At 38.9% G+C, this 27,298-nt stretch overlaps 1 protein-coding gene across 4 annotated transcripts; it reads right to left on the bottom strand.

The window, feature by feature from the left end:
• Window positions 1-23,924: 23,924 nt before the first annotated feature.
• On the bottom strand, window positions 23,925-26,553 carry LOC133788929 (uncharacterized). Of its 4 annotated transcripts, XM_062226596.1 has the most exons (3): window positions 26,353-26,551; window positions 25,146-25,312; window positions 23,985-24,414 (listed from the first exon to the last, which is right to left on the bottom strand). In XM_062226596.1, exon 3 carries the CDS (start codon window positions 24,408-24,410, stop codon window positions 24,165-24,167), a length of 246 nt encoding a protein of 81 aa, XP_062082580.1. In that variant the 5' UTR covers window positions 24,411-24,414; window positions 25,146-25,312; window positions 26,353-26,551; the 3' UTR covers window positions 23,985-24,164. The 4 variants fall into 4 exon arrangements, with proteins under 4 accessions (XP_062082577.1, XP_062082578.1, XP_062082580.1 ...); XM_062226593.1 differs by lacking the exon at window positions 25,146-25,312 and having other exon boundaries at window positions 23,925-24,519; window positions 26,353-26,553; XM_062226594.1 differs by lacking the exon at window positions 25,146-25,312 and having other exon boundaries at window positions 23,925-24,516; window positions 26,353-26,553.
• Window positions 26,554-27,298: the final 745 nt, after the last annotated feature.

Below are 27,298 nucleotides of genomic sequence, written 5' to 3'. Positions count from 1 at the left end.
CTACGATGTGTTCTTCCAGGCGAAGCACAGGCCATCCTGCAGGAGGTGCATGAGGGTTTTTGCGGAGATCACACTGGGGAGCAAAGCTTGGCCTTAAAGGTCCTGAGGCAAGGTTATTACTGGCCAACTCTGTCCAAAGACTCGATCTCATACGTGAAGAACTGTGACAAGTGCCTGTGATTCGCCTCAGTAGCCTGAGCTCCCCTGGTCGAGCTGAAGATGATCTCTTCCCCATGGCCATTTGCAGTTTGGGGGATCGGCTTGGTTGGCGCCCTCCCTACTGGAAAAGGCGGGGTCCGTTACGCTGTGGTAGCCATCGACTACTTTACGAAGTGGGCTGAGGCAGAACCTTTGGCAACGATAACTTCCAAAAAAGTCCTTGACTTCGTGGTTAAGAACATTATCTGCCGATTCGGGCTGCCCAAGAAGATTTTTTCCGACAATGGGACTCAGTTCGACTGCGACCTGTTCACCGAGTTTTGTGAGAGGTACGGAATTGTGAAAGTTTCTCCTCCATGGCCTATCCTCAGGCTAATGGCCAGGTCGAGGCTGTCAACAAGACGTTAGAGGCGAGCCTCAAGAAGAGACTAGACGAAGTGAAGGGGGTTTGGCCATAACAGCTCCCCCAGGTTCTCTGGGCATATCGGACCTCGCATCGGACCCCTACGGGTCATACTCCTTTTTGCTTGACCTTTGGGAGTGAGGCAGTCCTCCCTATGGAGATTAAGATGCTTTCGCATAGGGTCCAGTCATACGACCAGGATCGCAACCACGAGCTTCTTCGCACTTCCTTAGACTTGATTGATGAAAGATTAGAAGATTCGCAACTCCAGCTCGCCCATTATCAGCAGAAGATCACTCGCTATTTCAACTCAAAAGTCAAAAATCGCGCCTTTAACGTTGGCGACCTGGTCCTCAGGAGAGTTTTCTTGGCCAGTAAAGATCCCAAAGATGGAGTCTTGGGACCGAACTGGGAAGGACCATATCAAGTCATCGAGGTCATTAAGGAGGGAACTTATAAGTTAACTCGTCTTGATGGAGGGGCAGTCCCACGAACTTGGAACGCCATCCATTTGAAGAGATATTATCAATGATTCACTTGTAAGGCCTGAAAGGCCATTTTTTATGTATTAAGCAATGAGAATTAACTTTTTGTCTATGTTTGTACATGTTTTTAAGTGTAATCTAAAGTAACCACGAAAGACCCTTTCCCAGTTACTTGGGGGGCATATGGTACCTGGATATAACCAGGTCGCCTTAATGACTTAGAAGTTGATTCATATCGATTGATCGTTGTTTTTCTTAAAAAATGCGAGATATTGATAAAGATTAACGCGAACTAAGTCCTATCCTGGATACAACCAGGTCATAAAACTTAGAAGTTGATTTAAATCTATTGATCGTTGTTCTTCCTAAAGAGCACGAGATATTGATAAAAATTAACACGAACTAAGTTTTCAAATTAAGTTCCTGGATACAACCAGGTCATAAAACTTAGAAGTTGATTTAAATCTATTGATCGTTGTTCTTCCTAAAGAGCACGAAATATTGATAAAAATTAACACGAACTAAGTTTTCAAATTAAGTTCCTGGATACAACCAGGTCATAAAACTTAGAAGTTGATTTAAATCTAGTGATCGTTGTTCTTCCTAAAGAGCACGAGATATTGATAAAAATTAACACGAACTACGTTTTCAAATTAAGTTCCTGGATACAACCAGGTCATAAAACTTAGAAGTTGATTTAAATCTATTGATCGTTGTTCTTCCTAAAGAGCACGAGATATTGATAAAAACTAACACGAACTAAGTTTTCAAATTAAGTTCCTAGATACAACCAGGTCAAAAACGTAGAAGTTGATTTAAATCTATTGATCGTTGTTCTTCTTAAAGAGCACGAGATATTGATAAAAATTAACACGAACTAAGTTTTCAAATTAAGTTCCTGGATATGACCAGGTCAAAAAACTTAGAAGTTGATTTAAATCTATTGATCGTTGTGCTTCTTAAAGAGCATGGGATATTGATAAAAATTAACACGAACTAAGTTTTTGAAAAAATTGTAACTGAAATGCATAGAGGCAAAAGAGAGTTAAGTCAATTCAAAGGTAAAAATTAATTGTCTCGAGGTGGGAACACCTCATGCTAAGGTTACAACAAAAAAAAAATAATAAAAAAGAGTGGGGACAGAATGGAAAGGCCCTAGGTTCCACCAGTTGGCCCCGTGGAGGTCGCCGTCTCGCCCTGCTCAGCTGTGAACTTCTCCAGCAAGGTGCTTCTTTCTCAAGGCGAGCTTTGAACTTCTCCAGCAAGGGCTCCCAGACATCCGCTGCCAGGAAGGAGAAGTCGGCGTCCTGATTATAGGCCCAGCAATGGTAGAACATGTCCTCCATGGCAGTACCTGAAGTTGCCTGCTCGGCCTCCAGAGCGGCCTTGGCCTCGGCCTTCGCAGTGTCTAGGTCGACCCGCGAGGCGGCGAGGGCGGCGAGGGCGGCGAGGGCGGCTTTGGTGGTCTCAAGCTCTTGTAGCTTGAGACGGGCCTCTTTCAACTCGGCCTGCGCGGTCGCCAGAGCATCTGTAGCCGCCTGCAAGGAGGTCTGGTGGCTGGCCACGACTGCCTGGTGCTCGCTCCTCATCTCCTCAAGCTGAGCCTTGGTCCTAGCGATGCTCCGGTGAAGGGCAACGGCGCTCTGCGAAAATGGAGAGGCACATGCCTTAGAAAAAAAAAAGAAGAGAAAGCAGGGCAAGGTGTAATAATCAAAAACCATAAAAGGTTGAGTTTAGCTTACCGTTAGGGCCATGCCTAGTGAAGACTCCAGCACGCCCACCGGGCTCCTGGTTTCGATGGCCCTGAGCTCCTTCTCATTGAACTTATAGATGTGGCTGACGGCGTAATTCGCCGATTCATACACACCGTCCCCCGGAAGGCCTCGAGAATCTTCTCCAGGTCCTGGGGGTCAACCGAGATGCGCACCTCGGAGGTTGAAATTGCCGAAGTCCCGGGCTCCGCCCCTGTGTCCCGGACGAGGGCTGGAGCTCGCGGAGGGGGTGGGGGCATGTTGCTCCCCCCAGCAGGAGGATCAGTTCCCACGACCTGAGCAGCGGGGGGGCTGCTCTTTCTCCTTTGCAGGAGACTTGAACGGGGTCCCGACGGTTTTCTTAAAGGTCCGGGGCTTCTTCATTTTGGGCCCAGAGGCCCCGGCTGAGGGATTCCCCCCGGCGAACGCAGCTGGAAGACTCCCTCTGGGCTGAGACATCTCTTCTGTCAAAACAAAGATATGGTTAGTACACAAGTTAGCAGCCATTCAAAAACAAAAACAAAGGGGGAAAAAGGAGAAATTCAAGTATATACTAAAAGGGATCCTACCCCCCGAGCTAGAAGAAGAACCTATGGTTATGACCATCGGCCCCGGAGCTCCTGCAGGAGAATCTAAGTCGATTATTTCCCGAGCTGGTTCAAGTTCTGGATCCGACTCTAGTTCCAGGCTAGATTCTTCTACATACTGCCTAAGTCCTGGAGCTACGGCACCCCTCCGGAGTGATGGCCATGACCAAAGATTGGTCCCATACTCCTCAAATAGGATCGACCTAAAGGCTAGGGTGTTATCTACGACTACGGTACCCCTAGGTCGGCTATCTTGGTAATCCAGCACGAGCTGGTCGACACAGTGAAGCAGGGTTGTATCCAGGTCCGGATCACTTCGGTGACGTTGGACGAGCTGTCTGGGATTGAACCTAGCTAGCCGGGGGTCAGCAATGGCCCTATCTAAATTCCTAAACATGTAAGGGTTACCTTGTCTAGAAGGACTCGCAGCTGCTCCGGACCGGACCCTCTCCTCGTCCGTTCTCTAGGCGACCTCCAGCGCCCGCTTCCTGTTCCTCACAAGGGGAACCTCGTCCTCCTCATCTTCGTCCCCTGCGACCTCCTCCACGATGATAGGTCTGGTATCGCGAGCTATGGGAAGCGCCCGGGACCTCCTTAGGTTCAGAGTCTGATTTGGGAAGATCAGTTTGCAGGCCACCATCGTCTCGTCTGTCGCGAGCACGCGGTAATCCTTTTCACTGGGGGGCAAGCCCGCCAATTTCTCGTATTGGGCCCCGAGGGTCACAGATTTCTCTGTCCTCGCGAAGATAGCTGCAGGATAAATCTAAAGTCAGAAAGGGATACAGGAGGAGCTATACGATACTTAACTTACGAGCTAAGGTTGAAAATCACTTACGAGGACGATTGAAGTAGTGGAGCTCGCAGTTTCAGAACCCCGTCGACATAAAGAATTGATCTTTGAAGTCGTTGGGGTGGCTGGGCAGCTCGATGACCGCTTCCGTGTTAGGGAACCGGGTTAAGTAATAAAACCCGTCGCCTCGCCCCTGCTAGTCCGGGCTGGCCTTGAGGCAGAAAAAGTACAAAATATCTGCAGGAGTGGGGACCTCCCACTCCTGTTTCAAGAATAAATATCTCAACCCCGCCAACAGTCGATAAGAGTTGGGGGCGAGCTGAAATGGGGCCAACTTCACGTAATTGAGGAAGTCAGTGAAATACTGATCCAATGGGAGGAAGGCCCCCGCCTTAAAATGCTCGTCGCTCTAGGCCGAGAATGCCTCGTCAAGCGGCGCGCAGCTCCGCTCGCCCTTTGCGGGAGGTCGGGCAATCACTGATGCTCTCCCCAGCCCGATGTTGTGGGAGAGGAATATTTTGTTGACCTTCGCCTGGTCGGTAATCTTTGAGACGATCCTCTCCGCCTCAAAGAACGCGTTAGGAGCCACCTCGAGCTCCTGTTCCACCGCTGGCCCGAAGTTGGGGATCGGGGATTCGGCCATCACCTCATTTCCTTTGTCTTGATGGGAGGACGAGCTGCCTACAGGCTTCTTGGGAGCATTCTTCTTGGGTCCCATCTGATCGCCTAGCGAACAAAAAGAAGAAATTTTAGAAGAAGGCGACTTAAAAATGGAGAACAATCTGTTTCCTTGACACGAGCTGAGGTGAGCCCAGCTCGTGGAGAGTGAGACCACGCGGTTCTAAGAACATGCGCCTGTGCTCCCAACAAATCCCCAATTACTCGGAATTCGTGTGTCAGGAGGGTCAGGTTAGAATTTTGCCTTGGAGGGAAAGTTCCAATAGGCAAGAAAGGCAAAACCGCCTGTGAAGCGTGTCCCCTAAGCTACCCGGTTTTGCACCCAAAATACTGGATATTTTGAACTAATATCCCAAAAATCCTACCAAGAAATTTTCCCCAGAAAATGCATCCTGTAAACCATGCTCCTAAATGATTTTCTACTGCAAAGATACCCTAACCTAAAAGGCTTTCACCCTTCATTCCCACAAAACCCAGCAAACCCTTGCATGTGGCTACAGTAAACATTTACCTAAGCTACAGTAAAAAATAATTTCGAAACATGCACAGTCAGGAGACTTACAGAGTGTTTGGGTGGGAAGTGGATGAGGATATCGCCTGGGTTGGGGATTCGTCGGAGCAGTTGGTTCCAAGGCTTCGAAGGAGTCTTTGTGCCTGAACTTCTTTAACGTTAGGAATGGCGGTCGGGAAGAATAGGGTTTTTTCTCTTGAAGATGAAGAGAGAAAAAGAGGAAAATTTCTGAAAAATTTCAAATGAACGGGTGGCCCGTGCGTAAGGTGGCCACCCCTTTTTATATGCTTGAAGGGTCACGTGAAGAGGGTCGTTGGATTGCCCTGATGTGGGATCCAAGGCCCTCCACTCAAAAGACGAAACGACGGCTGGGCATAGGCTAGGCCATTAAATGCGGTTCTCGGAAGACGTATCGTCACCAACCACGATGTTCCACGTATTCGGCGCTTGCGTAGAATGTGGAATATGAAAAGTTCATGGGGAATCCTAAAAGCCCCTACTGTGGCCCTACACGACGTCGTGTACCACGAGCAGAGGCTTGGGGGGCAGATGTACGCCCTGATTTTCCCACGGGCTGATTAACGAGCTGAGATACGGCCTAATCATGACTACCACGTGGACATCCCCAAGACCGGAGCTGCCATCGTAAGGTCCTACCTCCTTAGCTCGAGGTAACCTAAGGGTTCACCAAGATTGCTTAAGAACTGAGGCTGGACTCTGAAGGCCGCAGGTCGAGGGAAGCATCCAGCTCGTGGTGCGAGCTGGAGTTGGAGGCTGTGACCTTTTATAAAGTTAATCACGCAAGATAAACGTGCATATATCAGACATCACGTGTCTGATATACCCCTGACTTCTCGAACACGCAACAGGAACGTGCGTATTCAGGCACCCACGATTGGGTTGGGCCGTGCGGCCCATTATCCCCTTACCTATTGATTTGACCACACTAATGTGTCAGGTTTAGGAATTAATCACGAATGTCACAGAGTTGACATGATATGTAAGAAGGTCACGGGATGACCTTCTTACCAACTCCCAGGTGCCTTCTCCTATAAATATGGAGACCTTGGGAATTAATAGGGGTTGGATTCTATATTGTAAGAAATACCCTGTAATCAAATATCCAGTATATAGCAATAATACTGACTAGTGGAGTAGAAGGATTTTAACATTTGAACCACTTAAAAAACGTATTTTGAGTCACTATTTCATTTCTAAGATCATTTATCTATTTCGGTTCAACCTAAGCACTAATTCCTTTCTCTTCTTTTCTTAATTACCTGTTGGCGAAGAACCGCATCAACAATATTTATAGTAGAGCAATATTGGCTCATTGTACATGGTGGTCCCTAGGGATACGACTCTGCATATGCAGTCTACAGAAGGTAGTGGTGCCAGGAGCGTGGTGGTCGGCTCCAGTACATGCTCAGGGTCTACGGGAGCACCTCCACTTTAGTACCTAGTTATACCTCCACCATCTATTTAGTACGAACGTCAGAGGTTGGCTGGGAAGGACCACATCAGGTACCCTATTCGTACGACCACTACTTGTCTATCGCGGTGTTTAGAGTCAGACATTTGGGGCCTTCAAGGTCGTACCCCCGTACGTACTTCGTATCTGTATGATCTTTTTTGAGTCATTCGTGTGTTTTCTTATACTCATAATGCATCCTACTCTCTTAAACTTTAAGTGTTGGATCCCTTATGGGTCATCATGGGAGATACAATCCTAAAAGGCATGGGAGGCCAAAGCCTCGAGGTGTCTGTCCTGAGGGTAAGGACCGTGTGCGAGGTTATGCCTCGCGAGGTGTGACGCGAGGCACGGGCCAGAGGCGCGAGGCGCTGATGTCTCGCGAGGTGTGGCGCGAGGCACAAGACACGAGGCGGTGTTGTGCTGGTGCGCGAGGTGCAGGCCAGTAGCGCGAGGTGTGGTGCGAGGCGCTGGTGTCTCGCGAGGTGCGAGGTTATGTCTTGCGAGGTGTGGTGCAAGACGTGGGCTGGTGGCGTGAGGCGGGCTGCCGAGGTGGAGGCATGGGCCACGACGGGCATCTCACAGAGGTACTCGAGCGAGACCTCTGAGTCAAGTGTGAGGCGAGCATTTTGCAAAGTTACCCAGGCGAGACCGCATCTCCAGGCGCGGGTTGAGCGTCTCGCGATGCTACCCAGGTAAGATCGTGGTCCTAGCGCGAGGCGAGCGCCTCGCGGGACCACTCGTGTGAAATAGTTGTGTTAGGCATGACGCAAGGCCGAAATGGTGGTAATGTTGAGACCATGTTTGATGCCTTTTCCACTGATTCAATGCTCCAAGAGACTAACGAGGCTTCGATCATGGTTATCGGGACCTTTGAGAGGCTTCAGACAAGAGTTGGGAGCCTTTCATTGGTGTGGAGATTTTAGCATCCACACAGATCATTAGGGATAGAAAGATCATACAGTTAGCTCTATCTCAAGCAGCTTACATAGATAAAGTGCTTGAACGTTTCTCAATGACAAATTCCAAGAAAGGACGTTTACCGTCCCGCCATGAAATTCATCTTTCAAAGAAGCAGTCTCCCCAGACTCCTTAAGAGGAATATGCAATGAGAAAAGTTCCTTACGCATCTGCAGTTGGAAGTCTGATGTATGCCATGTTGTGTACTAGACTAAATATCTGCTATGCAGTGGAAGTAGTGAGCAGGTATCAGTCAAACCCAGAACCGGAACATTGGATAGTAGTTAAGCATATCCTGAAGTATTTAAGACGGACTAGGGATTATATGTTAGTCTACAAGGGTGGTGTTCTGAACCCTGTAGGCTACACTGATTCAGATTTTTAGGCTGATGTCGATGACAAGAAGTCTACTTCTAGAATGGTGTTTACTCTTGGGGGTGGAGCTGTGATATGGAGAAGCGTAAAGCAGTCTGCAATCTCAGATTCCACCATGGAGGTTGAGTACATAGTCGCATCAGAAGCAACTAAGGAAATAGTATGACTAAAGAAGTTATATTTGCATCTTGGTGTTATTCCAAAAATTGATAAATTGCATGTGTTGTTTTGTGACAATACAGGAGTGATAGCCAACTCGAAAGAACCTCGTAGTCACAAGAAGAGTAAGCATATAGAAAGGAAGTATCACATTATTCAAGAATATGTGGCCAGGAGAGATGTGAATGTTATGAAGATTGCAACTGAAGACAATCTTGTAGATCCATTTACAAAGACACTACCAGAAGCTACATTTGATAAGCATATCAAGGAAATGGGATTAGTAGAATTAATGCATTAGTTTCAATTAGTGCAAGTGGGAGTTTGTTAGGGTTTTATGCCCTAATTAAAACTCAATTTCTTTGTAATCTCATTTATTATCAATAAAAGAATAGAAATCATTTTTTTGACTTGGTCAATCACTTTGCTCACATGTTTTATTTTCATGATTATTTGTTTAATATAAGCTTATATTAAATCCCGAGTATATAGCTAATCGTATTTATAGTGATGTAATCACAATGGAATATAAATATGATTATATGTTGAAAAATAAGTTAGCCCTAAGATTAGTCAGTGCACATGATTTACACTGACTTACCATTCTACGATATGATCTACTTACACATTGTAGTGTTATGTTCTTTCCAGAACATTAGCAAAGTAGATAAGATCAGATGCATCTGTTACATCGGACTGGACCAATATTGACAATTGATAGGATAAGTAAACATACCATTATTATATATTCTAGTCGTGTCATATAGTTGACCGTAGGTCAATTCAATCTCAATTCTGAGTGGTTAGTATTTTAACTGATTGTATTATTTGAGTTATTTGACTTGTTCGTTACCAGCGTACCCTACGGACTAGCCCATACTTATATCTTGGGAACTCGGTAGTATAATTGAGTGGGAGTGTTAATCATAGATATGAACATCTATAGCTTATGATGAAGAAGTGAAACGATGGTTTCCTTTTAGTTTGGTTCAAGGTGTTAAATGATAGAGATCTCATTTTAGTAATTAAATTAGTTTACTGAAATATCATTTACAAGGAACTAAGTGTTTTAAGGATAAAATACAATAAGGGGTAAAGCAGTATTTTAGTCTCATCTCATTGTAGAGCATCTATAGAGGATTAAGTAACAATTATGGTTGTAACAATGGATAATTAATAGCGTATCTATATTTGTTATAGAACGTTTTATGAATTCAAGAGTGCAATTCCGAGTCTTTAGTGTAGTCACGAGGAATTAATAAGTTAGTAAATTTATTTGTTAAATTTATGATAACTTATTGGAGCTTGATTTCATAGGCCCATAGTCCCTACTGTACCTTGGATAAAATCATCTAGATAGTCTCAATTAATTGATTTAATTATCAATTAGAATTATCAAAGTTGACCAGATCAATTTTGGATAGTTTCACAGAGTTGTGTAATTTTGAGAAGAAAAGAGAAATTATGGCAAATTTATTAATTAAGATAAATTGGTGTCTAAATTAATAAATAAGTTTAAATCAAGGTTCAAATTATAAATAATTAATTTTATAAATGATTTAAATAATTATTTAATTAATTAAATCAATAGAAAATAAAACAAGTCTTGATTTTTAGTCCAATGAGCTTATAATCAAATGGGAAATTTCACGGGCCTAAAGCCCTTGATAATTTCGACCTAGGGCTGTTAATTGGCTATTATTTTATTGATTTTTTTAATTAAATAAATGACCTAAATGTGTCTATAAAAGGAATGTTAAGTGAGAGTTGAAATCAGATGACAAACACTAGTTTTCTGATAGGTTTTAGATTCTCTCTAAACACAAGTCATTTTCTAAGTCTTATTATTCTTTTCTCTTCTTCTCTCTGTATCTATCTCATGTGTTGAGAATCGCCCACTCTAATCTAGGTGATTCCAAGGATACTTTGGAAGGCTGTGAAAAAAATTGAAGATCGGTTCAGTTTCTTGGTAATACTTTGCGATAGAAATGATACAAGGAAGGACTCATTCATTTTGATGCGTATAATGTAAGTATTCTTATCATTATTTCTCTTTGAATTAAATTTTAGAAACATGTTCTAGGTTGTCTCATATTAACTTGTTTAATATTAGATCTATATGAAAATAAATAAAGATCATGTATAAGTTTTCCTAACAGCCCTTGCCTCGCCCCAACGCCTTGCGCACGCATCAGGCCTTTGTCTCACGCCACGGCCTCGCTCGCATGCCCTTGTGCCTCGTGCCTCGCGCAAGCATCAGGCCTCCGTCTCGTGCCACGACCTCGCCCACATGCCCTCGCGCCTCACACCAAAGGCCTTGCGCGCGCATCAAGCCACCGTCTCACGCCACTACCTCGCGCATGCATCAAGATGTGCCTCACACACGCATCAGGCCAACATCTTGCGCCAGCATCTCACGAAGCATAGCCTTGCCCATGATCCTTCCCCCCATGTCGGGCATCTCGCGAGGCTCTTGCCTCTCGTACCCCTTGGGATCATGTCTCCTATGAGGACCTATAATGACTTCAACATTTAAAGGTTAAATGAATAGGACGCCTTGTGGGGGTAAAAACCTAGGTATAACTCAGAGAGATCGTACAGGTACAAAGTATGTACGAGGTACGGCCCTGAAGACCCCAGATGTCTGATCCTAATATCCACGTCAGACAAGTAGTGGTCGTACGAGTAAGGTAGTTGATGTTGTCCTTCCAAGCCAACCTTTGACGTTCGTACTAAACAAATGGTGGAGGTACAACTAGGTACTAAAGTTGAGGTGCTCCCACAGACCCTTGGCGTGTGCTGGAGCCAACCACCATGCTCCCAACACCACTACCATCCGTAGTCAGCATAAACAGAGCCATGTACCCCAGGACCACCATGTATAGTGAACCAGTAGTGCTCTCCTATAAATATGACCTCCCTTCACTTGAGAGGGGGGTCGAATTTTATGAGTTTGGTAATCAACCATTGCTAATGAAAATACACATTTTACATTCTCTCTATTTTCCATTATGAAATTCTAGCATTTACGTTTGGTGTTCTTGAAAACATCAGAAAGATTTTTTGAAGTTCAGTCGATTTAAGTTCACTTCTTTTATAACTCATAAAGTTCTTAATCTCACTTAGTTAACGAGTGCTTACCATCAACATTAACAGTGCTAATAACCATTTCCTGCCCTATATGCAATTAACAACGCTAGTAAGCGTTTGTTTATCATTTATAATCTATCATAGCGCTAATAAGTAGTTAATAGCTTTCACATACAACAATCATGCTAATAAGCAAGTCGATTTACATCCATGCTTAATCAGGGTGCTAATAAGCACATTTTTCTCAATATTCATAACAAAATAGTACTAATAAGCACATCCCTTATCATACACATAACAGTCAAGAGTCAGGCCTTATCAATATAACTCATACTTCATAATCAAGCATGCCAATAAGACATTCATATGTCAAATAGGCAGGTAAACACAAACAAACATAAATAATTACCGAACCCTGAGTCAAGCTTGTCTTCAGCGGCGAGTGTACATGCCCAGCCGATCTTCAGGAACCATTAAACCTAAACCGCTCTGATACCAAGTTACCACGTCCTCCTATTCCAGGATCATTACACTGTGTAATTTAAATAATGTTTAACTCGTTAAACAAGTCATTTGGACTTAAACCTTGTAATTAAAACTAACCACAGTTTTAGGTACTAAAATTTTCGGTCAAAAGTCAACCATTTCATTAAAAGAGCTTGACTTCAATACAGGGGATCCCAACTGTTGGGAATAGTGACCTTAAAGCAATTGTAAATGACAAATATTTTAAATGAAATAAATAATTGAATTGAATTATTTTATATATAGACTCTGTCCGATATTATATTGATAATATTAAGTAAATATTAGAAAATTCCAAAGTTTATCTATGTGGTCTTAATCTCATATTTGTATGAGAGGATCGAGATTAAGATAATAAACTTAAAACAATTCACAGTAAAATAAAGTTACAGAATCTTTAGATTAATTACTGCTAGTACGGTCCACTAGTATTATGAATACATGTGACCTAGATCTGGGTTACTAGTGTAGTATGACACTTTAGTGGAGGTACTTTGCATGCTGAGAGTATGTAGAACTGGACCAGATGTGATTTGTTAATACTTGTTTAAACATCGTTTCATAGTATTAATCAAACACATCAAACGATGATCATATGCACGATGATCTTAATCATGAGGTTGCTATGAACTCCTATATATGTCATCTGATCATTTGATTCATGCGTTAAGGTTTGTCAGAATGATCAGGCTAAGAACAATTGTTTTGGGGACTCAATGATGTATATGGCTGGGGATGTAGTTTAATAGATATGGAATATATACCTTCTTATAGATAGAATAATGGTTCCCTATTGGGTTGCCTTTTGGAACTGAAAAGGTTATGAGCGCTACTTGTTGTGACACAACCTTCACTAGTAACGTCAATGGTACTCTAGGAACAAGATATAACTAAAAGGGTAAAACAGTAATTTTATTCCCTTTTAACTACGAACAATTAATAGAGGATTAACGTTGTATGTAATGATTATATCAATGGACACTTTATTCTTTAATAAAGTACTCAATAAATATATGTTTGTAATTATCGAGAGTTCAATCTCATATTTATAGTGGAGTAATCATGAGATTAATACATGTGATTATTTAGTCAAAGATCTTTGATTAATAATGTAATATTTATTGGAACTTGATATTATATGTCCATAGGTCCCTAGGGTGGCTTTATCAACATCGTATCAAGGTAAGAGTTGATACAAGAGTATAACTGTAAATTGGGAATTTGAGAAGAATTTTATTCTTTGGGTCAAGTATACAATTATATGATAATTAAGGTTAAATAATTAATTTAGAATTAATTATAATTTTTGAAAATATATTTGTTAATTTAAATATATACATTTTCGAAATTCTTATATATAAATAAAATTTTGAAATTAATTATTTTATTTGAATGGGAGAAAATAAAATTGGTAAGTCAAAAATAGTTTCTAATTTATTAAATTTTAAAAAATGATGATAATGATGATCATCAATTTGAATTTTGAATTTTAAATTTTAAATTTAAATTTTGAAATATGGTTGTCATCTTTTCCTTAAAAATATTAACACCTTATTTTAAGGGAGATTGGTTTTAATTAAATCATTAAATAAAAGAAAAATGCAAAATCCCTGAAAATGGAATAGTGGGTCACGCATGACACAGTCCAGAGACTGTGCCATGCGTGTACCACATATACTGATATTGTATTAGTGTAGTTTTTATTTTATTTATTTAATTATTTAATAATTTGAAAATATTTTTTTCAAATTTGGTAAGTTATATATTTATCTAAATCAAATCCTATCATTGTTATACTAATTTTATTATATTACTATTATTATTATGAATAATAAGGCAATAGAAATATCTCTCTATATATGATATAGAATAAAGAGAAGAAAAAAACACAAAATACACAACAATACAGATACAATTTAGAATAGTTCTCAGAGTTTTTGTCAGACAAAAATCTTTCTTCTCCTTCATTATTCTAGCCATTCTCAGACCATAATCCAAGTTCTCATGTGTTGAGAAATACTTGTGATTCCTAAAAGTGCAAACCAATGTTCTCTAGGTGCCCACACACATCTTAAAGTGTAGAGAACACTTCGGAAGATCGTGGTTTGAGTGCTCAAAGTTTTGGATAGGAAGATCGAAAAATATACAAAAAGACTCAAGGACACTTGATAGGCTTCAAGAGGTAATTGTTTATGTTCTTGAATTTTTTTTATGTTTATATGTTATATATAAATATATTGTATATTTATATATATATATGTTGCATTAATAATAATATTGTATGTTAATGTTTCTCGATTGTTTTCTTGCTCATATAAGCTGTTTATATGAGTGATGAAAATATTTTATTGTCGTTGTTACTAAAACAATGGGCCCACTACGCCAATTTCGCTGCGTGCTCTAAATGTTTTTACAACTTCTATATCATAACATTTTTCCTTGATTGTCTCCACACTAGTTCAACTAGTTTTCAAAATTCAAACTCATTCTTCTCTTAGGTAGTTTTGGCCAGCCCTATATTGCTCATTCAATGTGCTTCAAACTCTCTCAACATGCCACATAGCCACTAATTGATTCAAAATGAGTCAAAGTCCCAACTTATCCTCTTATATATCCTACTCACCCATAACTATACATTTATAATTCAAATATTTTCCAAATGGTTCAACCAATCTTCAACTTGGTAACTTGATTCAAGCTTAGTGTGACACATATCTTGTAAAATTCAAAATGAGTAAAAAACTCTTCCTACTTATGTGTTACATGTCTATGGCTAAGTAAGACTACACTTGGTTCTTCAATTTAGCTCTAATACTTAATTAAATTAATTCACAAAAATTCCACCTAAAAAATCTATAGGGAATTTCGGTTATGCACTTTAAAATTTAAATTTTGTGGCTTATTTTTAGGCCCCGTGTATACTTCTTAAGCTACGCTTAAACATGTGTACACTATTCTTTAATAAAGGCTTAAAACTATACTCTAATTTAATCATACACTAAAATCTCATATAACTAGCCTTAGCGCTAGCCAAGTAGGTCTGATATTTAACATTCCAGACGACGCTAGGGGCGTTCAAGCATATATCTCGCTTCCGGGTTGGCTTAACCTTATCGGCCAGTGGTTAGCACGCTATTGCCGCCCTTGACTCCTAAGTCGAGCCTTTAAACCCTCGAATTATAAGCCGAGTCTCTTAACCTTTGACTAATAAGTCGGGCCTTTTTAACGTTCGACCAATAATTCGAGCATTTTTTTAACTCTCGACTGATAAGTCGAGTCCTTAACCTTCGACTAATAAGTCGAGTCCTTAACTTGCGACTGATAAGTCGAGTCTGTAGCCTTCGAATTATAACTTGAATCCTTTAGCCTTTGACTGGTAAGTCGAGTCTTTAGCCTTCGACTGATAAGCCGAGTCCTTAAACTACGACTGATAAGTCGAGTTGGTAGCCTTCGACTGATAAGTCAAGTCTTTTAACCTTCGACTAACGAGTCGAGTCTTTAGCCTTCGACTGATAAGCCTAATCGGTAGCCTTCGACTGATAATTCGAGTCTTTTAACCTTCGACTGATAAGTTGAGTCTTTTAACTTTCGACGGATAAGTCGAGTCTTTTAACCTTCGACTGATAAGTCGAGTCTTTAACCTTCGACTGATAAGTCGAGTCTTTTAACCTTCGACTGATAAGTCGAGTCTTTTAACCTTCGACTGATAAGTTGAGTCTTTAGCCTTTGACTGATAAGTCGAGTCTTTAACCTTCGACTAATAAGTCGAGTCTTAACCTTTGATTGATAAGTCGAGTCCCTTAGAACCGGCTATACCCTTGACTATTAAGTCAAGCCCTTCATCTGATAACATAGATAAATCTTCAGCTTATAATCTGAGCTTCCCAATCAAATATACAAACTGTAACGCCCTAAACTGAATGGACCGTTACGGTGTGCACTTTAAACAGTGCTAAACTCGCTAATTGAGTCATTTGGCCATAATCATGTAACTAAGTATGATTAGCGATTTAGGGTTAAATTTTTTGGTTAAGATACAACGTTTCACTAGAACGTTTACTGTATACATTGGGATCCCAAAAATATAATTAAAAGGTTTATTACAAGAAAATATTAACAACCAGTCGATCTAAGCGGCAAAATAGGGTTTAACCCTAGTTCCTCTTTCAACCCTCGGCCGTGGCGGTCGAACAGCTGCATATGTACAATCGTCACCTAAGCTCTCCTACTCAAGGATGATCCAACTTTCTTTTGCCTTTACCTGCACCACATAGCACCTGTGAGTCGAAGCTCAACAAGAAAACTCAATATGCTCATGAACAGTAATAACATGTCATCAAATCATAAAGTGCATGCCTAGCAATAATAGCCTTAATCACGCATGCAAATAAGTTCAAATAATGATAGTTGTGGGCCATGCCCTCCTGTAAGGATGACTATAAGTCAATCCTAAACAGATGAGTGATTGACACTGGAGGTTCCGATAACCATGCTGGGGCTTATAGCCCTAATCAAAGTCACTAACATGGGATCTGCACCCTTAGATGAGTGACTGATAAGCAAGTCACTAACATGGGATATGCACCCTTAGATGAGTGATCGATAAGCAAGTCACTAACATGGGATCTGCACCCTTAGCCATGTGATGATACGGTCACCTGGGCCTTCTAGCCTTGGCTGTGAGTAACTATTCATAGACTAGACAAGCGCTTTTAATTTTTCATTGAACTTGGGGTCTGTCCGGCATTAATGCTCATGATGAGTCATTCAATGCAGATATTGATTAGATCTAATCTTTTTGGCTCTGCGTTCATGACGCTTATGCTGCTCTTGACTCATAGGTCAATAACACACGACCAGTACTCAGTACTACTGTCGAACTTGACTAGTAAGTCACAGCTTCACAGTTAGTTCTGACACCATTGCCGATTCTAACTAGTAAGTCAATGCCACACACAAGTAAGCAATGCTACCAGGCATATATCATATGTCAAATATCCAAACGTAGGGCATTCAACATGCTTACTTAACAATTGCTAGCATAATTAGGGTCATGCACAAACACATAGACTCAAGCTGTGATCAATCTCATATTCAACATTCATGGCATGCCCTAATCACATATTTCTCGTGCATCACATGCATCACATACTAGGTGCAATTTTCTTACCTCTGGTTCGAGCGAGAAATAACAATTGAATGACCCTCGAGAACGATCGATCCTTTAATCCCTTAGCGGTCACCTAGTCATAACCAAATACAATCTCCATTAATGAAATCAACAATAATAGGGTCTTGACCTAAACCTCACTCCCGGGACCCTAAATTATACCCAAACGGTGAGTAGATTCGATCCTGAGCCTTAGGAATTGAAACCCTGAGCCAAAAACCCTTAAAAACACCCAAAACAGGAATCTGAAAAAATAGGGTAACGCTGTAGCGCTACCCCCGTAGCGCCCCAGCGCTCTAGGCAGACCTGAAACCCCTCAGCCTTGTGGGTGTTGTAGTGCTACAACCAGGCAGAAATGCTCTGGCTCTTCTCCCATTCGACTCCACCATTTCCAACATGAACCAAAAGCTTCCAAGTCTCATTTTAAGTCCTAATTGAACCCGAAAACCATCTACATATGTCCTAGGCATCACAACCCAAGTAACCCTAGCCAAAACTTTCATCAAATTCTCAACTTTCCAACTCAAAAACCAAACTGAAACCCAAATGAAAACAGAGCAAGAACTAAGGTTTTAATGGCCAGAAACTCACCTCAATCTCAGCTTAGCACCCTCTTCAATGGTGGAACACAACCCTAGCTTATCAAAGCTTGGTTCCCTAGCTTGGTTCCTCAAAAAGAGCTTCAAAAATCAAGAAGAAAAGAAGAAGAAATGTTGTACGAGGGAGAAGAGAAGTGGTGCTCTGTTTTGCTGCAGCTTAAGGGTTATATCTATCCTTAAGGTCAAAAGACAAAAATGCCCCTAGGTCATTGAAAATCCTCTTAAGGCCACCAAGGGCAAAACCGTCCTTTCGCACCTATCTCGTTAATTATGATTAACACCCTCCAATTCTCGATACTTCCAATATTCTCAAATGCTAATAAATCATATCCCACTACCCTGTGATTCCCGACAATGTTCTAATCCTCAAATCACCCCGAGACTCACCCCGAGCCTCGAAACTAATCCCTTTATGACCAGACCAAAAACTTGCATTCCATGATTGTCTCATGCCGAATGGCTCGGACAAATCCACATATAATGTGGTATTATTCATAATTCACCCACATGCATGAAAATACACAATTATGCCCTCAATGGGCCAAATTACCAAAATTCCCTTATAATTAAAAATGGACCCATATGCATGCATTTATCATCATATTATAATATAATTCACATAAAAATGCATATAATTATTTAATGGCATAATAAATCAATTATGGCCCTCCCGGCCTCCTAATCAAGGTCCTAAACCTTATTAGGAAATTTGGGGCATTACATAGACCAACAATTATTACATAACATAGTTAAACACAACGTATTTAATATGTTTAATAAAGCATTCTCAACATAACATTAATCCTATACTATAATAGGGTCAAGCCCTAAATGCAGATCGGGTGCAGTTTTCTATCCTTAGGTCCGAGTGCAACGTATAATAAGAACGACCCTCGAGCACGATCCTTATCCAAGCCCTAGCAGTAAACCTAGTCACAACCATAATATAGAATCTCGTCAATAACAAGCGAATAAAAGCTTCTAAACTGAGTCCTAGCCTTCGGGACGTCGAATTCTACTAAACCAGGTAGTAGAATCGATCCTAAGCCCTTAGGTTTGAGTTCCCGCACTCAAAACCTTCTCGAGGCTCAAAAGCCCTTCAAGCGCCGCGACCCACCCCAAGTCAGAGAGCCCAAGAGCTCTCCTCTGGACCACATGTGTTGCGGCACGCCCTTACTAGCGTCGTGGCTCAAATGGAGGTTCAACACCTCCTTCTCCATGCGTTCATGAGTGTCGCGCCGCCCCAAGAACAAGGCTGCGGCTTCAGATGAAAACCTAGAATTTTCCCCGTTTTCTTCAAACCAAACCTCACCAAAAACCTACCCAAACATAGATAACTCTCAAAAGTAAGGTTCCCAATCAACTCAACACCTCAATACACACAAAACCCAAGCTTAAACTTGGCCAAAACTTTATCAATTCTCCAAATCCAGATTGAGTTTCTAAAACTCTAAAACTTTGCCCCAATCGATGCTAAGCTTTTCCCCAAGCAATCTTGAGCCAAAACTTGATTCGATTCCCCTTAGATCGCGAGAAATTCCTAAGGAATTGAGAGAGATTGTATGAACGAGAGAGAGAGCGTTGAGAGAGTTGCTGAGCGTTCCAAGTGTTTCTGTGTTTGTGAGGTTACTTAGAATTCAAGTAACTCTAAGCAAATCCCGAGGCTCGGGGTACCAAAAACGTCCCCGAGGGTAAAATGGTAAAAATACCTGAAATTCCCTCCTAGTCTCAGTAACTCCAAATATATCCTCAAATATTTACTCCCATTACCCGATATCCCAGTAATGTACTAAATACCCAAAATATCCCTTGACTCACCCTGAGTCGGGTATTGGTCTCATTGTGACTTTCCCGCTAACTTGCTCCCTAGGATCGCCTCGTGTCGAGTAACCCAAATATATCCACATAATAATGTGGTCTCACACATATGTCACATATATTCCATATATATACCTGTAACTGGATAAATTACGAAAATTGCTCTTCTGATAAGAAACAGACCCACATGCATATCTAATACACCTAAACATGCAAATATAGTCATATTATAATATAACTCACGTAATCATTTAATGAAACAGACCCACATGCATATCTAATACACCTAAACATGCAAATATAGTCATATTATAATATAACTCACGTAATCATATAATGATACACATATATATCTGTTGACTGCGTTTTTAGCCAACGACGTGAGAACGTCAATAACGACAAGCCTTCAAGAGAATGTAAACGACAACAGACAGTTTTAATAAAGAAAATAAAGAACACACAAGAGATTTTATAGTGGTTCAGCCCTGATTGTCGGTAATAGCCTAATCCACTTAGAGTTGTGATTTATAGATCCATACTCAAGATCAGATGGACTGAGCCAACTGAGTTTCTTCAGTACAGATTGCAAAAATACAAGAATTCTCTCAAATTTCAGCACTTTCTCTCTCTAGAATACTCAGACCCAAATTTCTCTTTCTAGAAAGAAGAAGCAGAATAAGCCTCTTTCTGATCTCATAAGCCCTCTATTTATAGGCTTAGGGTCATACATCTGATATCCCCTAGAATCGAGATATTTTATTATATTTATTACATTTAAATTACAAAAAACATTCAAAATGTAACAAAACCCCTCATTTGTGGGAAGAATGAGAGATTCCCGCATATCTTGTTGAAGCTGTTTCTGGGAATCTTGACTTAGTCCTCCTCTAGCTAGTTGATCCACCTCACCTCCACTCTGGTCGATCATACACATGCTGGTCGGACATACACTTGCTGGTAGGACTTGTGCATAGTGGACATGCACTTCTCTCCTCTAACATCCTTGGGATCTCCTAGGACCACTCTCTTGGGTTCTCCTCGGAACAAATCCTTGGGGTCTCCTAGGACCACTCTCTTGGGGTCTCCTAGGACCACTCTCTTGGGCTCTCCTCGGACCACATCCTTGGGGTCTCCTAGGATGCATTCTCCTTAGCTTTCCTCGGACCAAGGTGCACTTGGCTTGGTTATGACATCTTTCAAGCAGTCCAAATTCTTCGTCAGTCTACTGGGTCCCTTTATCACAACTCTGAGGAGTCAATGTATTTATTAACTATTAATGTGTCTTTTACTGACCATGCACTGCCACTTGTCACCTTTATTGCCATGTTATTGATCTCCAATTTTTGGGTATAACAATATCATATAAATATATATTTCATAATTAAATCACATAATTTCTATAATTTGCCATCATGGCCCCCTAATCAAGGCCCTAAGCTTTATTAGGTAATTTAGGATGTTACAGGTCAGAAGCAAGAATGATCCTATGGAACCAAACAATTGAAGATTGCCTTGTTTTTTCCGCTTGGAGAACATGCAAGGGTTTGGAGTTCTGGTTCGTGAGTTCTTTCTGAAAGTTGAGAAGGTAACAGTGAAGATGAAGAAGGTGAATAAGAGATTTAAATAGGCAAAAAGGTGGCATTCAGAGGGGAATCTGAACCCTTGAATCGGGTTAAAATGTGATCCTATGGGCCACGTTTAATCTCGAAAACTAGTGACAAAAAAAGGGAATAGGAAAGGACGTGTGCAGAAAGAGAGTACATGAGTACTCTTAGCATCCATTCCTATGTTGACACGTGACCACACTCGAGTGCAGTAGGTGGGCATGTTTTCCGAAGATAAAGTTCAAAAGTTTCTTTCTCATAGGATTCGAACCAACACTTTTAAGGGGGCAAAATGTTACATCCAAATTTCAAGAATAAATAAACAACCTCAAAATGTAGGCTCGTAAGGTGTAAGCTCGGATTTAATAAGTATTAGCATTATACTTGTACAAATATACATGAAATTCCAAGGAGGCATATCATGTGCACTTGAGCATGGGATGCAGGCTCGAAGGCAACAAGAGTCTCATTCGAAAGATGAGTTCGAAAGACCAATCAAGAAAGGAGGTAGTGACAACTGGAACGATGAGCTCGAAGCTACATATGATCTCGAAAGCGCGTTGAAGCAGCTGTCAAGCTCGAAGACGCGTTAAATTAATAAACAGAGATGATGTTAGGAAATCCCTATAATCAAGGGATTTAATTCAAACCTTGTAGTCAACACTACTGTTTAGGGATATTTGTCTACAATAAATGTGATTGATTGTATTTAATCTATGAGATTTGTAGTTCCAATTCAAATCTGATATGGGTAACATAATATCCTTAAGATTAAGGGAGGATTCTTGTAATCGGTTCTATAAATAGCTTGGGTTTATTCATTTGTAGTTAGACACTATTTTGTACTGAGAAAGGCTCTATGAAAATTGCTCTCAAAAAGCTTTAACGTAGATCTTAATAAAAGTGACTCATGGACGTAGACAAATTTTAACTGCTGAACCACGTAAAAATCTTTGTTCTTCTTTTCTTGCTAAACTATACATTTGTTAATTGCTCTTGTTTTTAGTTGACGAAAAACGTCGTCAACACTATTCTATCAAGAATAAAAAAGTTTTTTCTCCAATAATTGAGGAATGTTTTGTACCTTGAATATGGTAGTTTGTGATCTAAAATATTATCATATTATTTTTTTTTTAAAAATCATAGATAATATTTTGGTTTAATTTTTCTTTTAATATGTTCATTTCATTCTTTTATATATAATGTTGTTTTTTTAAAATTTATATGACAATTATAAAAATAATTAATAAATTTTCTAAATAAAACTAATCAAACGAACATTTGACGTTACTTGTACTTAATATATATATAAAAATAAAATAAGTCACAATTAATTAATATTTAATACATAAATTAGTTATTTTATAAACTTATAATTTAAAAATAATATAATAATTTTATTAAATTTTTTTTTTTTTGCTTCTTATATATACTAGAAAACTATAAATAAAATTTACTTTCATTTCTATCACTTACACCGCTGTTGACAAAAACAAAATTTGGTTTCGACATGTAGATAATTATAATACTAATTTATTTTATGACAATATACATTGTAATCATTTATAACATCGCTCAAAGTTTCAAAAATTTTTGTAATTTACGATGCTGAAAACAAGCTTAAAACATCTTACGTGCACACAAAAACAAGCACGGTTATGAAATTCAATTGTTTGAATATTATTTTTGGTACCGTAAATTATCTGGAATTTTTAAATATTTGTGAAATATTCTAAATGACTGCAATGTACATTAAAAAAAATTAAGATTATAACAAATCAGCAGGCTGAAATCAAATTTTGTCAACATCGTTGTTCATACTCGTTCCCTATATATAGATTATATTTATAGATATATAAATATAAAAAAATAAACAAAAAACACGTACATAAAACTACGCGGAATAGGGCCTGTTTGGTATTGTTTTCTGTTTTTTGTTTTCAAAGTTGTGTTTCCAGAAATGAGAACAGAAAATTGTTTTTGTAGTTTTCAAAAAACAAGATGTGTTTGGTTAATGTTTTCTAAAAACAATTTTTTAGTTTTATTTTTTTCAAATCTTAAATAAAATATTAACAAATATATTTACAAAGAGAAAAATATTTTAAAAGTTTGTAATAAATAATGAGATAAAATAATTTGAAAAAAATGATTAAAAAATAAGAAGTAAGAAAGTAAGGAGAGAAAATTTGAAGAAATAGAAATTGATCCAAGAAAAAATGAGAGAATGTGATGAGAAAGAAAGTGAAGAGAGAGAAAGTGATGAGAGAGGAAATGACGAGAGAGAAAAAATGATGAGAGAGAAAATGAGGATATATTAAGTGATGAGAGAGAAAGTCATGTGAGAGAAACTGAAGAGAGAGAAACTAATGATAGGGAAAATTATGTGACAATAAATGATGTTAGATAATAATAAATAAATAAATAAATGATATGAGAAAGAAAAAAAGATAGACAAAAATATTTTGAGAACAACAGAAAACAACTTTTTGTTGTTCTCAAAATTTTCTGTTTTTTTGTAACTTTGTTTTTAAAAATTGTTTTATGAAAACAACGCCAAACACTCCCACTTGTTTTCAGAAAACTGTTTTTAGTTTTTAAAAACAAAAAACAGTTTTTTAGTTAAGGTGCCAAACACTCTCTTAGTCACTCAATATTAGTCTCACCCTATTTTTTTTAAAAAATAGATAATGAACTAAAATTCTCTTCACAAGGACTAGAGACTACAAATGTACTTCGACCATAGCAAGAAACAATGGAAGAAACTTCAAGATGAATCCAAATGTTAGGAATAAGGTAAAAGAATCTTTTAGTGCAACTTAACTTCTGTTGTTAACAGTCAAGAAGAAAAGTGAACAAACAAGATCTTTTGGTAATTAAGACTTGCCAAGTATTCCTGTAGAATAAATTAATGATAAATAACATGATCAATACTATGCTTTAGAGCCAGTAGTGTTATCTAAAAGATTCTATGAACAATTCATAATATATTTTCCATATTCAAAGAAGAGGAATCCACATGATCATATCATCTACTTTTTGAGCAAGTGTGCTACGTCAGGATCATCCAGGTTCACATCTAACCATCCATTCAACTGCATGTACTCTATATAATGATCTGGAGGCTTTACCGCACGAGGCTTTGCTGGAGTGAAGCCATGAGTCCTCTCGAGATCCCGAGTAAGCCACCTGACATAGGCATGGTCTAATGGAGGTACGATCTTCAAGAAAATCTCTTCGGGCTCTTGCTTCGCTGGTTTGTTTCCCGTGTTTCCCATGGGCCTGCTCCCCAAAATCCAAGCACATACTGTTAGTCGGAGATAAACAATGCAGCACAACTTGCAAGAGAATACTTTAAACAGGCCACTCATGTCCATACACCATCTACTATGTAGACACAGGGATGTAATAAATTCATTGAATTCAAAATATGAAGATTTTAGTTGAAAACCTTGAGCAAGCAGGAAGAGCTTATGAATGATAATATGATCCATAATCAGATAGGACATGTAAACATGAAAACTAAGAAACCGATTGAAGAATAGAGAAAGATTGAATAGCATGCTCAACCCACAAATTCCTTAATCTCTAAAAAAAAATAAAGCACAGCCATTCACTAGCCTTCAACATTATAAACAGAGTTTAGAACTGAGGCTAGGAATCTGTCACTGGCATGCAATAGCTGTTATACAGCTCAAAAATTAAAAGAATTCATAAGAGGTTTTCATTAGTAAAGCTCATAGGATAATGTTCCATGTTGAATCATTTTACATGTCAAGTTAATGAAGAAGATGAGATTTTGAGCACAGAAATCTTGATGTTGACCAATTACAACTTCCTTTGTATTCTTATTGATCAATTGAGGATATCCAGTTCTTTAAAAAAAAAAAAAGAATAAGCATCAGACTATGTTTGGTAAGGCTTTTCAAAAGGATAAACCTAAAAGATGACATTGACATATAACTTAAAAGAAAAATATCCTGAAGGAAAATGCTACAAGAATCACCGCTCACCCTCTTAGTCAGGATGCAAACATTGCACCTTTACCAAGCGCAGATCCACATGCTAGTGAAAAAGCAATCTCTCTCAATATTCTTTAAAACAAAAGAGCTTTGATACAACACCATCAGATTCTGGTATAGAGAAAATTTGCATAGAAACCACCGCTGGTTCAAAAACTCTGCAAAGGTTTTTTTCTGAGTGCGTGCTTCATCTATTGTAAAGAACTTTTCTGAAAAAATAAAACTTCATCGTTGTGTTCCTGATGGGGCAAAACCCACGAGTAAAAATTTCATGTCATCTCAGCAATACAATTATCTCTTTCCAACCATCTTCTCTCATACCTTTAGATTAACACTGTGCTTGGTAGGAAGGAGTTGACATTGCCTAGAGAATGGGATTGGAGAGAAAAGAGAGAAATCTTTCCTTAATGTATTTAGTATGACTAGAGAAGTCTAAAATCTCCTCTCTTGTTCCGAACGAGGGAGAAATGAGAGGAATGAAGAGATTTTAATGGTCGAATGGCACTATATGTATATGAGCGTATAAATTTCCTCCTAAATTCTTTTGAATGTTAAAAGTTGAAATTGGTTGAAACTGAGGATTTGAAATCCATTATCTAATCTCTTCCAGCTAAAAATCCATCTCTCCCCACCTCTCTCCTTCCTTCCACTTTTCCCACCAACCAAAGACTCTCTAAAGTGATTGAATCATGCTCATGTTTTCAACCTCGCCTCTCATTCCGGAAGAATTTCAAATTAGCAAGTTTAACTAAAACAAAATCATATTCAAAACATTTATTACCAATAATAGTACAAGATAATGAACAATGTGACATATTGTCTCAATTATCAAACTTCAAACATCACAGCAATTCTATTGAAAAACAAATCTTATTATATATATATATTTATTTATTGAACACTCATTACAAGTACGAGTAGAAAAAATAGCCATGTTAGCATAAAAAAAGCTAAAATATACTGTCTAAATTAAATATCAATTTAAGTACTTTGATTCAATAAATTTACAAATTTAAATCTCCATGAAAACCCATAATTCGATACCCTGCTAACTTGCTTTGAAACTGAATCAGACATGATGGAAGAACTTATAAAAGGAATATATATATATATATACCAAATCTTAGCAACGAAGAGCAAACAGGAATCAAAAGTGGATTTTTTTTTACAGTGTTAAAAAATAAAGGGTTTTGCTTACAATTTATTTGCGAGGTACTCTGATTCCCTACAGTTTTCTTCGCTGCTAAATAAAGAGCGAGAGAGGGATTAGCGCCGACCGAGAGTTACGGAGTTGAATAGAGAGGTGTTTTCGACTTTATCTGTAAGAATGCCAATGGCCATGCTTCTTTTTACATTTATATTTGGGATTTTATATAAGGAGGAATTTGCCGAAATGGTTTTCCCAAATACTGAACCTTAAGGGCGCACACTTTTGAGAATTTCGGGTTTTGGGTGCATCCGCTTTTGGTGAGTTGAAAAGTATTACCGAACCCGATTTCATTTGGATTTTTTGAGTTTTGTTCAAATTTGAGTTTTGGATTTGGTCGGGGTTGGGCCGGACAATTAGGCCTTAGTACAAAATTTTCAAAATATTATTTTTTATACTTTTTATTTTTATTTTTAAAGTTGGTTGTTAGTTTGGTTAAATTAATATTTTTATAAATTGGACCTTGATAAAATTTTTGAAAAAAACATAATCATGAAACATAAGTTTATAAAAAATTAGAAATTAGAAAAAAAAAATGATTTTAATGCATTTCAAGAAACAAACTACAAAAGTAATATACTAAAATATTTGAATATAAAGTCTAAACTCCAATACTTTTCCTATTATCTATTATGTTATGTCCAAAGTCCAAAAGGGATTAATTTAGGGTTATATTTTTTTCGGGTTTAATTTTTTTTAAATACACTCAGTCGAATTCGGGTTACACCCGACACATGTGTATGTTAAATTTTAGAACCCGAACCCGACCCGACACATGTTTGGTTCTGATCGGATTAGGACCGAAATGAACGGGTTTTTCGAAAAAATGAGTTTTCGGGGTTCAGGTCGGGCGGGTTATGCAGGTTTTTGGGTTTTGCTGGTCAAATGTTCACTCCTACTGAACCTAGCAAAATTGCATTTTTCTTTTTATTTTTTA

Source organism: Humulus lupulus, chromosome 7, assembly GCF_963169125.1.
Source record: "Humulus lupulus chromosome 7, drHumLupu1.1, whole genome shotgun sequence".
In the NCBI taxonomy this organism is placed as follows: Eukaryota; Viridiplantae; Streptophyta; class Magnoliopsida; order Rosales; family Cannabaceae; genus Humulus; species Humulus lupulus.
This window is presented reverse-complemented; position numbering and strand designations above follow the sequence as displayed.